The sequence below is a fragment of the Salmo trutta genome, chromosome 14 (assembly GCF_901001165.1).
Source record: "Salmo trutta chromosome 14, fSalTru1.1, whole genome shotgun sequence".
NCBI classification, from domain to species: Eukaryota; Metazoa; Chordata; class Actinopteri; order Salmoniformes; family Salmonidae; genus Salmo; species Salmo trutta.
This window is the reverse complement of record NC_042970.1, coordinates 76,580,314-76,594,033: the sequence shown is the minus strand read 5'-3', so window position 1 is coordinate 76,594,033 and position 13,720 is coordinate 76,580,314. Positions and strand designations below refer to the sequence as shown.

The following is a 13,720-nucleotide window of genomic DNA, read 5'->3' as shown; positions in this document are numbered from 1 at the left end:
TCTCTCCATCAGGGAGATGCTAATCGCTCCTATTCAGAGGATGACAGTTCCCCCTCTAACTTTGACGAGAGTGAGAAGCTTAATGATTCTCTCAAACTGTCTGGTGAGTCTTCATATACTGCATTCACAATATAATGATGTGTTTTGGATGGTAACATTCACAATATAATGCTGTGGTTTGGATGGTAACATTCAGAATACAATGCCTGTACAATCGTTTCTACGATAGGACAAAGGAGAGGACAAAGCAGAGCATTTTTTTATGCTCATGTTTCAAGGATGTTATACACAACAAATTAAAAGGCGTGGGGGTATAGCATCCTTGAAACCATTGTACATGGACGAGGTATTCAGTCACAGACAAAATAAGGTGGTTCCCAAGACAACTATTGAATTCTGGATGGGATTCATACCAAAGTATAGTCATGCAGTGAGGAGTTATAGTGCACAGAGTGCTGAAGTAGACAGGGACACATATGGAGACAGGAAGGGGTGTTTTGGGGTCATTCTGGGTAGCACTTAGTGTTCTCTACAACACACACACACACACACACTCCCCCCCCCCCCCACCCACCCACCCACCCACACCCACCAGCTCTTCCTCACAGTTTCCCACTTCCATTACAGATGTCCTCAACTTATTTGAACCAAGGCAGCTTCAAGCTCTCCTCAGACTGAGTGAAAGAGAAAAAAGAGTAAGACTACGTGTTCTAACTGACAAGAAGAACCCCGTCTGTTATCTCTAAATCCTAACTCTGACCCTGGTTTAGCCAACCAGCTCACACAGCCCCCTAAGCTCAGCCAGGAACACTATTAGATCATCTAAGACCTGGAGAACACACATCATCAACACTGTAACTCTATCATTAGAACTCCATCCTGCTAGGTCTAACATATGTTCTGTAAGGCCTGACCTCCATAGAGTACCACAGTCATAATACCCAGAAAACCTGGCGGTCAAACAAGGAAATGGTTCCAATAGTTTTTCCACCATTCATTTTCCCCCATAGGGTATTTTAGAAACACTTAAAATAAGGGTTGTGTTTCATGTAGGCTTACCCTGATGTGATGTTTTGATAACCATGTAAATCTCTCGAGGACAAGGTGACTCTTATCAATATATTCGTCTGTATTTACCCCCCCAAAAATGAAATGCGAATTAACTGCTAATGTGGCTATCATAAAGAAGTACAAATGCAGTGATGATCTGGACGAGACTGCCGAATCGAGGCAAAGGTAAGAATCTCTGGATTAACTATCTAATGTTAGCTACATTTAGTGATTAATAAATTGGCATCATTTCTTTAAATGTACCTGTTAGCAAAGGTGCCAGCTATAGATAAAGTGCAAGAGCTTGCAGGGATTTTTAGTCTTGTCGTATTACTTTGATGCTAATTAGAATTTTCAGAGTAAATAGAGAGTAAATAGAGACTAATATATTGATAAGAGTCGCCTTGTCCGAGAGAGATTTACATGGTTATCAAAACGTCACTCCAGGGTAAGCCTACACAAAACACAGCCCTTATTTTAAGTGTTTCTAAAATCCCTTAAGGGAAAAATGAATGGTGGAAAAACTATTGTAACCGTTTCCCTGTTTGACAGCTAGGTTTTATGGGTATTGTGACACCTCCACTGTGGGGCTCTATGTGAGGTGTCAGACCTAGTATTCCTGTTGTGGATAACTCTGTTCTGTGTCTCCTTGGGGTGTTACATTATGGATGTCCACAGCTGTGGTTTAAAGACCGGAGAAGAGGAATCACGTGTTAATATTTGAAAACTTCAAACAAGTGGAACTGTCTGGGGGTATATGAGGATTTAGGAAACACTACAAGTAGAACTGTCTGGGGGTATATGAGGATTTAGGAAACACTACAAGTAGAACTGTCTGGGGGTATATGAGGATGTAGGAAACACTACAAGTGGAACTGTCTGGGGGTATATGAGGATTTAGGAAACACTACAAGTAGAACTGTCTGGGGGTATATGAGGATGTAGGAAACACTACAAGTAGAACTGTCTGGGGGTATATGAGGATGTAGGAAACACTACAAGTAGAACTGTCTGGGGGTATATGAGGATGTAGGAAACACTACAAGTGGAACTGTCTGGGGGTATATGAGGATTTAGGAAACACTATAAGTAGAACTGTCTGGGGGTATATGAGGATTTAGGAAACACTACAAGTAGAACTGTCTGGGGGTATATGAGGATTTAGGAAACACTACAAGTAGAACTGTCTGGGGGTATATGAGGATTTAGGAAACACTACAAGTAGAACTGTCTGGGGGTATATGAGGATATAGGAAACACTACAAGTAGAACTGTCTGGGGGTATATGAGGATTTAGGAAACACTACAAGGGCTGTTTAGAGACACAATGTAATTATGTATATAAAGCTCTGTCCTTCTTCTTCTTCTTTGCCCTTTTAGATCCTAAAATCTGCACCTTGACCCCTAACGGGCACCTGGAGTTGACCACATTGACCCCGGTGATGGCCCCCAGGGGGTCGTACCCCACTGACAGGCTGACCTATGCCCTGGGGTCACGGAAGAGCAGCGTTATGAGTCTGGGCAAGGCCAACCTGGAGCAGAGGAGATCATTCTCTCTGGTGAGATGTAACACACACACACACACACACACACACACACACACACACACTCAACCATTAACCCAGAAGTTCTCAGTGTAAATACCCTTAATAGAACACTTGCCCTAACAGCAACACGTAGCATATCGTAAATATAACAGCTATTCTTTAAATGTCCACAGTCTATGATTTCCTAGACCCAGACTATGGACAAGTTGCATTACACAAATTACACACAACACGCCACATAATGGCAGTTATCAAGGGTCTGCTTAGCCACTAGTCAGCTGCAGACTAGTCCGGATGGAGTCTTCAATTCGATAAACATTCCCGACGACGGGGGAGATTCTGATCACGACGTTCCCAGTTCAGGAGCTCCCTGGACTCCACGCATCTGCCTGTCGAGCCGAAGCCTGCCTTTGGTTGATTGAGCCTGGCTCAGTTCCCGGGATTCCAGTCGCCATGGCAACCACTGTTAATTAAGCGAGAGAGAGAGAATGAGAGCGACAGAGAGAGCTAGAGAGAGAGAAAGAGAAGAGAGTGAGAGAGGAAGAGAGAGAGGATTATGTATAGTTTAGTGACATACTTGTCTTCATTGTCACATGTCAAAAACAATGTAGACATCTTTGCTGAAGGCCTCCACAATCATTGTATACTCCACTGCCTGGGGGTAAAAGTTAACATGAATGTTTCTGTCCCCTACCAGTAGCTTGAGAGAGTTCCAAGTTAATTGTTTGGTCACTGATGTCATTTTGAATTTACTCAATTTACCTGAAGAATCAAAAAACACATTTTTGTCTTTCTTCCAATTTGGTTTTTCCCTGATGTGTTGATGTATATCTGTTTAATGAGGTGAGACACATCTCACACAAAAAAGAAAGGGGGGTGGGACGAAATAAGCGTTGCCTTGGCAACGGTGGTATAAATTCCTGCGGTATATAGCTGTGAATAAGACTGTGATTGTCGTCACAGGGACGATTCCAGAAGTAAACCATGTAATTTTCCTGACAGAGTGGCTATCACCTCCCAAGGCACCACACACTGTTGAGAACGATCAGTTATCTCACTTGGTAAAGTTTCACTGGTGAAGATTCATTTGAACGTCGACAGAAAAACAGTCTAGAAAGTAGATGTACAGTTGAAGTCGGAAGTTTACATACACCTTAGCCAAATACATTTAAACTCAGTTTTCCACAATTCCTGATATTTAATCCAGGTAAAAATTCCCTGTCTTAGGCCAGTTAGGATCACCACTTTATTTTAAGAATGTGAAATGTCAGAATAATAGTAGAGAGATTGATTATTTCAGCTTTTATTTCTTTCATCATATTCCCAGTGGGTCAGAAGTTTACATACACTCAATTAGTATTTGTTAGCATTGCCTTTAAATTGTTTAACTTGGGTCAAACATTTCGGGTAGCCTTCCACAAGCTTCCCACAATAAGTTGGGTGAATTTTGGTCCATTCCTCCTGACAGAGCTGGTGTAACGGAGTCAGGATTGTAGGCCTCCTTGCTCGCACACACTTTTTCAGTTCTGCCCACAAATTTTCTATGGGATTGAGGTCAGGGCTTTGTGATGGTCACTCCAATACCTTGACTTTGTTGTCCTTAAGCCATTTTTCCACAACTTTGGAAGTATGCTTGGGGTCATTGTCCATTTGGAAGATCCATTTGTGATCAAGCTTTAACTTCCTGACTGATGTCTTGAGATGTTGCTTCAATATATCCACATAATTTTCCTTTCTCATGATGGCGTCTATTTTGTGAAGTGCACCAGTCCTTCCTGCAGCAAAGCACCCCCACAACATGATGCTGCCACCCCCGTGCTTCACGGTTGGGATGGTGTTCTTCGGCTTGCAAGCCTCCCCCTTTTTCCTCCAAACATAATGATGGTCATTATGGCCAAACAGTTCTATTTTTGTTTCATCAGACCAGAGAACATTTCTCCAAAAAGTACGATCTTTGTCCCCATGTGCAGTTGCAAACCATAGTATGGCTTTTTTATGGCGGTTTTGGAGCAGTGGCTTCTTCCTTGCTGAGCGGCCTTTCAGGTTTTTTCGATATAGGACTCGTTTTACTGAGGATATAGATACTTTGGTACCTGTTTCCTCCAGCATCTTCACAAGGTCCTTTGCTGTTGTTCTGGGATTGATTTGCAATTTTCGCACCAAAGTAAGTTCATCTCTAGGAGACAGAATGTGTCTCCTTCCTGAGCAGTATGACAGCTGCGTGGTCCCATGGTGTTTATACTTGCGTACTATTGTTTGTACAGATGAACGTGGTACCTTCAGGCATTTGTAAATTGCTCCCAAGGATGAACCAGACTTGTGGAGGTCTACAATTTCTTTTCTGAGGTCTTGGCTGATTTCTTTTGATTTTCCCATGTTGTCAAGCAAAGAGGCACTGAGTTTGAAGGTAGGCCTTGAAATATATCCACAGGTACACCTCCAATTGACTCAAATTATGTCAATTAGACTACCTGAAGCTTCTAAAGCCATGACATCATTCTATGTAATTTTCCAAGCTCTTTAAAGGCACAGTCAACTTAGTGTATGTAAACTTCTGACCCACTGGAATTGTGATACAGTGAATTATAAGTGAAATAATCTGTCTGTAAACAATTGTTGGAAAAATGACTTGTGTCATGCACAAAGTAGATGTCCTAACCAACTTGCCAAAACTGTAGTTTGTTAACAAGAAATTTGTGGAGGGGTTGAAAAACGGGTTTTAATGACTCCATCCTAAATGTATGTAAACTTCCGACTTCAACTGTATATATATACACTGAGTGTACAAAACATTGCTCTTTCTATGACTGTCATGACTTCTGCCGAAGTCGATGCCCCTCCTTGCTCGGGTGGTGCTCGGTCTTCTAGCCATCATTGATCAGTTTTTCATTTTCCATTGGTTTTGTCTTGTCTTCCTACACACCTGTTTCCAATCCAATTTATCATGTTGTGTATTTAACCCTCTGTTTCCCCTCATGTCCTTGTTTGTTATTTCCCCTCATTGTTTGTGATTGTTATGTTACATGGGTTTATGTATCGGTGTGCGACGGGTATTCTTTACCCATGTTATTTTGTACTTTGGTTTTGGAGTTTTTATTTTTCATTAAAAACTTCATATTAACCAACTTGGTTTCTCCTGCGCCTGACTTCCCTGCCACCTACATACACTAATATGACAATGACACAGACTGGCCAGGTGAATCCAGGTGAATCCAGGTGAACGCTATGATCCCTTATTGATGTCACTTGTTAAATCCACTTCAATCAGTGCAGATGAAGGGGAGGAGACAGGTTAAAGAAGGATTTTTAAGCCTTGAGACAATTGAGACGTGTGCCTTTCAGAGGGTGAATGGGCAAGACAACATATTGAAGTGCCTTTGAACAGGGTATGTTAGTAGTTGCCAGGTGCACCGCTTTGAGTGTGTCAAGAATTGCAACAGTTTCAGTTTTACAGTTTAACAGTTTCCTGTGTGTATCAAGAATGGTCCACCACCCAAAGGACATCCAGCCAACAGCAGGCCAGTGGTCAAAAACGGGTCATTGATGAAAGAGGACAAAGGAGGCTGACATGAATTGTGCAGAGCAACAGACAGCTACATTTAATCAACTGACAGTCCAGTACAACATTGGTGCCCAAAGACCCATAAAATAATGCACAACTCGTCCCTTGACACGAATGGGGTAGGGCAGCCGACGACCTTACGGAGTTCCACCTCTTTCAGAAAATAAACCCAGAAACTGTGGTTGCAGTGGGCTAAAGAAGGAAAACACTGGACACTGGAGAACTGGAAAAACATTACCTGGTCTGATGAATCCTGGTTCTTGCTGTTTCACGCTGATGGGAGGACTAGGGTTTGGAGAGAACCATACATGCATCCATCATGCCACATGTCAACATTACAGGCTGGTGGTGGTGGGATGGGTGTGTTTTCATGGCACACATTGGGCCCCTTGATAAAAGTGGAGCAATGTTTGAATGCCACAGGATATCTGAACATCTTTGCCAATCAGGCGCATCCCTTAATGGCAGCAGTGTATCCATCTGTGAAATGATTTTTTTCAGCCGGGTAATGCCCCATGCCACAAGGCTAGGATTGTCCAGGAATGGTTCCACAACAGTGAATTCAGCTTACTGCAGTGGCCTGCCCAGTCACCAGATCTCAATCCAATTGAGCATCTGTGGGATGAGATGGAGCCAGCTATTCGGAGTAGAGATCCACCACCAGCCAACTTGACACAACTGTGGGAAGCATTCGAGTCAACATGGCAGCTTGTAGAGTCCACGCCCCGACAAATTAAGTCTGAGGCCAAAAGGGGTCCGTAATGTTGTCTTTATGGTGTATATATGGTATATACATCATGTATTTACCAACGTATACATTTCAAATACCAGTTCATTTTCTCATGTCTTTTGTTGTCTTGGTTACAGCACCACGGCCGCAGTGCCCTGCACCACCATTGGGGTCGCCCTCCCCCTCCTCAGAGTGCATGGAACCGCAGGTAGATAGTTAGATCAATGGAATACTTGATTACTTCATGAATCATTTATTGCTAATTAATGAATCAGTCATATTCTATTAATCCTTGTTAAATCATCAAAGTAACCTTCTTGATCCATAATTAATTGTGTAATACACTATTAATCTCAGGAACATATCAATCCTTTATGAATCAGTTATAACTACTTTATGAACTCTTCATGTACCCACCACATTCTGCCTCCCCTCAGGTCCAGCTGGAACAGCCTGGGATGCCCCTCCCGCGGGCTAGGGGGGATGGGAGCGGGTGTGGTGGGAGGAAGCCTCCGTGTCCGAAGCCCCCACTCCCTTTACCACTCGGCCGAGCAAGAGTTCCTCCTCTCCCCCGCTCTCCACCTCCCCCCTCACCACGCTCCCCCTCTCCCCCTCCTCTCCCGACGCAATGCCATCCGGCACCGGGACCGCCGCGCTCTCTCCCTGGAGCTCCCAAATATGCTCCAGGTCCCCGGGGGACCTCCGCCTCGCACCAACCCCAGGATGAGGAGTGTTTCTGGGGGAGGGAGCAGTGGCAGTGGGGGTATGGTCGTGGAGCACCATGATTGTAATGGGAAGGCTCCTAGTCCTATTGGTCTTACGGGTCCCCAGACTTCCCAACTCCTAGCAGAGGTCTTCCCTCAGCTGAACCTCGCCAAGGACAGATCGGACCTGGATGAGGAGATAGACTATGTGAGTTTTACTGCAAGACTGGCTAGAACTGAATAGTCTATGTTTACCCAGAGGGTATTTACTCGATGGAAAAATGTCCTTGACTGAAATGACTGCCAAGTCACTGTATCAAACACTACCACCGGAGGTGACATGAATGTCCTCCCATTTTGCTCTATTGCTAATACATTTCCTCTCTCTCTCGCCCTCTCTCTCTCTCTCACACACACTCTCTCTCTCCTCCCCCCCCTCCTCCTCTCTTCCTCCTCTAGAGTATGTGTTTCCGTATCCAGAAGATGATGGAGGTGTACAGGCCTGACTGGTGTGAGAAAAGAGAGGACTGGTCTGTCTACCTCTTCTCACCACAGAACAAGTATGTTACCCAGACAACACACATAGAGACCTGTCTGTCTCTTGTTACTCAGACACACACACATAGAGACCTGTCTGTCTCTTGTTAACCAGACAACACACACATAAAGACCTGTCTGTCTCTTGTTACCCAGACAACACACATAAAGACCTGTCTGTCTCTTGTTACCCAGACACACACATAAAGACCTGTCTGTCTCTTGTTACCCAGACAACACACATAAAGACCTGTCTGTCTCTTGTTACCCAGACACACACATAAAGACCTGTCTGTCTCTTGTTACCCAGACAACACACATAAAGACCTGTCTGTCTCTTGTTACTCAGACACACACACATAGAGACCTGTCTGTCTCTTGTTACCCAGACACACACATAAAGACCTGTCTGTCTCTTGTTACCCAGACACACACACATAGAGACCTGTCTGTCTCTTGTTACCCAGACACACACACATAAAGACCTGTCTGTCTCTTGTTACCCAGAGACACACACATGGAGATCTGTCTGTCTCTTGTTACCCAGACACACACACATAAAGACCTGTCTGTCTCTTGTTAACCAGACAACACACACATAAAGACCTGTCTGTCTCTTGTTACCCAGACACAAACACATAAAGACCTGTCTGTCTCTTGTTACCCAGACAACACACATAAAGACCTGTCTGTCTCATGTCAGGGTAGAATAAATGAGTGTATTTTAAATGACATGAATTGATCGTTAAATTGCCAAGTAGAGGAGAAAAACAGTATTTCTTCCAGTACAGTTCTATCTGACTAAGATCATAACATGGTGTCAGGAGCGCTTCAAACTCCGCAGATATAACACAGGAGAGATTATTTCACAGAAAATAATCCTGTTCCTTGAGTTTTGTCAGAGTTTAGAGTGAAGAAGGCAGCTTGCTGATCTCTCATGTCTCGTCATTGAGCAGAGCAGCCCAAGCGCAGCCGTTGCTACGGATACTCCCAGACTCAGAGCTGCCATGATCAGAGTGCATGCAGAGTGAGCTGCGAGCAGGGAGCCAGTTACAGACAGAGAGGAGCAGCTAATGGAAGTTACGTCTGATTTAGGGCAGGGCCGGGCCTTAAATTTGGCAGAAGAAATAAGGCCTGGGTAGAGTAGGCTCTGAATGTCGCAGGCATGGGTATGGCTCGGGCTTAAAATCCAGGCCTGGACAGGGCTCTACCCACCACTACCCATTTCCTAGAAAGTGATTTGACTTCGTAGCTGTATTATAATAGGTAGATTTACTACATTTCCAGAAAAACTATCTAACATTGAAGCGTATTATTTTTCAGACCCACTAGTAAGTCGTGAGAATTCACAGCACTTTTAGTCCCAGGCTCTGTGTTGTTCTCCCTATTGGCTATTACCAGACTCCATTACATGCTGAGTACACTGGTGTCACACACACACACACACACACACACACACACACACGCACACACGCACACACGCACACACACACACACACACACACACACACACACACACACACACACACACACACACACACACACACACACACACACAGGAACGTCAGGGGCCCAAGGCTTGACTGATTGCACCTGCCACTGCTAAAACACAGCTCCAGGCTGTCATAAAGCATAAAGTGGCTTTCACAGGGAAGTGTGTGTGTGTGTGTGTGTGTGTGTGTGTGTGTGTGTGTGTGTGTGTGTGTGTGTGTGTGTGTGTGTGCGCGTGTGCGTGCTATTATGCCAGCTCATCTACTGGTCAGGATCAATACAGGGTTGCCATGTCTGAACCAATAGAGAGGAGACAGGGTTGCCAGGTCTGAATCAATAGAGAGGGGACAGGGTTGCCAAGTCTGAATCAATAGAGGTTTGCCAGGTATCGATCCCTCCTCTCCGTCTAGATAGCAGGTTTTGCTGTGGTTCACTGTTTTCTGTTCATCAGTGTGATGATAAACATTACATGAAAGCTTTCAGTAGGTGGCAGGTGCTATCATCACAAACATCTAGGCACAATTACATGTTCTAATCTAACTTTTTTATATGTCCCACCTCTCTTACCCCCCTTCCCTTTCTCCCTTTCTCCCTTTCTCCCTTTCTCCCTTTCTCCCTTTCTCCCTTTCTCCCTCCCTTTCTTTCTCTCTCTCTCTCTCTCTCTCTCCCTCTCTCCCTCTCTCCCTCCCTCCCTCTCTCCCTCCCTCCCTCCCTCCCTCCCTCTCTCTTTCTCCCTCCCTCCCCCTCGCTCTCTCTTTCTCCCTCCCTCCCTCCCTGCCTCCTCCCTCCCCCCTCTCTCTCTTTCTCCCTGCCTGCCTGCCTGCCTGCCTGCTTGCCTCCCTCCCTCCCTCCCATCTTCCCTCCCATCTTTCTTCCCTCCCTCCCCCCTCTCTCTTTCTCCCTCCCTCCCCCTCCCCCTCGCTCTCTCTTTCTCCCTCCCTCCCTGCATCCCTGCATCCCTCCCTCCCTGCCTCCCTCCCTCCCCCCTCTCTCTCTTTCTCCCTCCCTCCCACTCGCTTTCTGTTTCTCCCTCTCTCCCTCCCTCCATCCCTGCCTCCCTCCCTCCCCCGATCTCTCCCGCCCTCCCTCCCTCCTCCCTCCCTCCCTTTCCTCGCTCCCTCCCTCCCTCCCTCTCTCTCTTTCTCCCTCCCTCCCTCCCTCCCTCCCTCCCTCCCTCCCTCCCTCTCTCTCTTTCTCCCTCCCTCCCTCCCCTTCGCTCTCTCTTTCTCCCTCCCTCCCTCCCTCCCTCCCTCCCTCCCTGTCTCTCAGGTTCAGACTGCTATGTCAGTCCATTATAGCCCACAAGCTATTTGACTACGTAGTTTTATCCTTCATCTTTCTCAACTGTATCACTGTAGCTCTGGAGAGACCCAAGATACTGCAGAGCAGCTTGGTAAGACTGGGGTACACACACACACACACACACACACACACACACACACACACACACACACACACACACACACACACACACACACACACACACACACACACAGACCACACACACCACACACACACACACACACACACACACACACATTCACACACAAACACACCTCTGCTTCATATCCATATTCATTCATTATTCTCTGTGTATTATTTGTCACTGGACAACCCAGACAGTGGGCCTACAGCTTCCATGTTAAATTCATAAGGATGGATCTGGGAGCTATTTTAGCCGTGAGAAATTAGAGGTTGGAGACTTTTTCTAAAGTGTGTCAAAGTTTTTTGATAGAAGATAACTTTGTGCTGGTGTGCTCTCTCTCTCTCTCTCTCTCTCTCTCTCCTTATTTATCTCTGTCTTTCCATTTTTGTCATTCTCCTTCTCCCTCTTAACTTTTCTTGGCATTATCTGTCTTTCTCAATTTTTCGCTCCCTCTCTCTCCCCCCTTCCCCCTCCCTCCCTACCTCTCTCTCCCATCTCTCTCTCCCTCCCTCCCTTCCTCCCTCCAGGAAAGACTATTCCTCACCGTCTCCAACTATGTCTTCACAGCCATATTTGTAGCTGAGATGACCGTCAAGGTAAAGTACCAATTTCTCCTTTCTTCTCCTCCTCTCTTCTCCTCTCCTTTCCTAGGACTGTAGTGGAAAGAGATCTACCGACATGCTGTCGTCATGTTGTCTCTCCTCTCCTCCTCATCTTCCTCTCTCCTTTCTCCCTCTTTCTATTCCTCAGTCCATTTCACTTAATCAATTCCCCATCATTAACGATGGAGAGATAATTAGATAGAATTAAAAGATAATGTCTCTCTCTCCAGCTATAGCCTCTAGCCAGTCCTGGGGATGTCCCCCTCTAACTCACTCCTCTTGTCCATGTCTTGTACAAACCCCTTCATATCCTCTCTCTCCGTATGGAGACTGTCATCGTGTCAACCTAACATCTGTCTCGGGAACACTAATTAAACAACGGTATTCATTAGACAAAGTTTCCCCTCGTAAATGCACTCCATCATATGCCTTGCCTTGTATCTTGTCACACACCTTCACACACCTTCACACACATACATACACAAGCACAGACGCACATCTACACACACATACACACAGGCACACAGCCTAGCGTGAAGTCACTGTCACCATCTATACTAGCATCCTTTTATCATATCTAGACATAGTGCTGTATAACTCCAGGTCTTTATCATATCTAGACATAGTGCTGAATAACTCCAGGTCTATATCATATCTAGACATAGTGCTGTATAACTCCAGGTCTTTATCATATCTAGACATAGTGCTGAATAACTCCAGGTCTATATCATATCTAGACATAGTGCTGTATAACTCCAGGTCTTTATCATATCTAGACATAGTGCTGTATAACTCCAGGTCTTTATCATATCTAGACATAGTGCTGTATAACTCCAGGTCTTTATCATATCTAGACATAGTGCTGAATAACTCCAGGTCTTTATCATATCTAGACATAGTGCTGAATAACTCCAGGTGTGATTATTGAATTATTGATGTAAAACACTGTCATATGAAATCACCATTATAGAACAAAATGATTGAGTAAAACATTCCAGCCGTCATCACGCATATTGATTCCTATGGCTGACAGAGTGAGAATGTGTTAATAGCCTGACTGTCTTCTGTTCTGTGGAGTTGCTCTGTCATCAGTGTGTGAATGTCTGCATGTGTTGTCTTGCTGTTTCTGTAGGCCTACAGATCAATCCTTCCATTTGTTATCATTGAGTTTCCAGTCCTCCCTGGCATAGGAGTTGAACACTGTTTTCATTCCGTCTCCCTCAGGCTATAGAACTCTACCTGCTCAGGTCACCGTGGTAACAGTTGGCATGACGCCCGGTGTTTGTTGCCATTTCTCCGCCCCCTAGAGCTGTCACTCAGAGTTTTAGTTGCGGCACTGCCTGGCGTCTTGTTTGGTGTCAAAAGTGTCAGAGAAGTGTGTGTGTGTGTGTGTGTGTGTGTGTGTGTGTGTGTGTGTGCCACCCCACTGGACAAATAACCTTTTACCCTTCCTCTCCCTCTCTGTTTCTTACCATCACTCTCTCCAGCTTTCTCAATACTTCTGCCTCTCTTGTTGAACTTGTCAATATTCTACCTCCCTATGGTCTCTCTCTCCCTCTCTCTCTCTCTCTCTTCCCTTCTCCCTCTCCCTCCACTCTCTACCTTTCTCACGCAACCTTGTTTGATGTTTCCTCTCTCTCCCTCTCTTCCCTCTCTCTTTCTCTCCCTCTCTTCCCTCTCTCTTTCCTCTCTCTCTCCCTCTCTTCCCTCTCTTCTCTCCCTCTCTTCCCTCTCTCTCTCTTTCCCTTCCCTCCCTCTCTCTCCCTCTTCCCTCTCTCCCTCCCTCCCTCTCTTTTCTATGTCTCTAGTGAAAGCCATGGGAATCTGACATATATTTCCACTTTCAACCACACAACCACCCTCCCTTTCTGGGAAGACGAAGAAAAAAAAAGTTGTTCCCGCGAAAGTACTCAGCAAGTGCAAAATGACGGGGCATGTGAACATCTCTAACACGTCTTTAACAACATCATCCTCTCCTCCTCTCCCTCCACCTCTCCCCCCTTTTCCGCCTCCACTCTCTCTTTCGTGTATTTGTTCCTTCTCCTCCGTCTCTCTCCTCTTCCTTTCATCC

The 13,720-nt window shown here is 45.4% G+C and overlaps 1 protein-coding gene across 1 annotated transcript in view; it reads left to right on the top strand.

Moving 5' to 3' along the window:
* The window catches only part of LOC115147878 (voltage-dependent T-type calcium channel subunit alpha-1I-like), a 128,494-nt gene that overhangs the window by 58,113 nt on the left and 56,661 nt on the right, over positions 1–13,720 (top strand). The window contains exons 13-19 of the mRNA XM_029690142.1: positions 13–103; positions 2,431–2,684; positions 7,027–7,097; positions 7,327–7,801; positions 8,053–8,153; positions 10,891–11,014; positions 11,575–11,643. Of these exons, the coding sequence (XP_029546002.1) occupies positions 13–103; positions 2,431–2,684; positions 7,027–7,097; positions 7,327–7,801; positions 8,053–8,153; positions 10,891–11,014; positions 11,575–11,643 (1,185 nt within the window). The remainder of the gene's footprint in view (positions 1–12; positions 104–2,430; positions 2,685–7,026; positions 7,098–7,326; positions 7,802–8,052; positions 8,154–10,890; positions 11,015–11,574; positions 11,644–13,720) is intronic.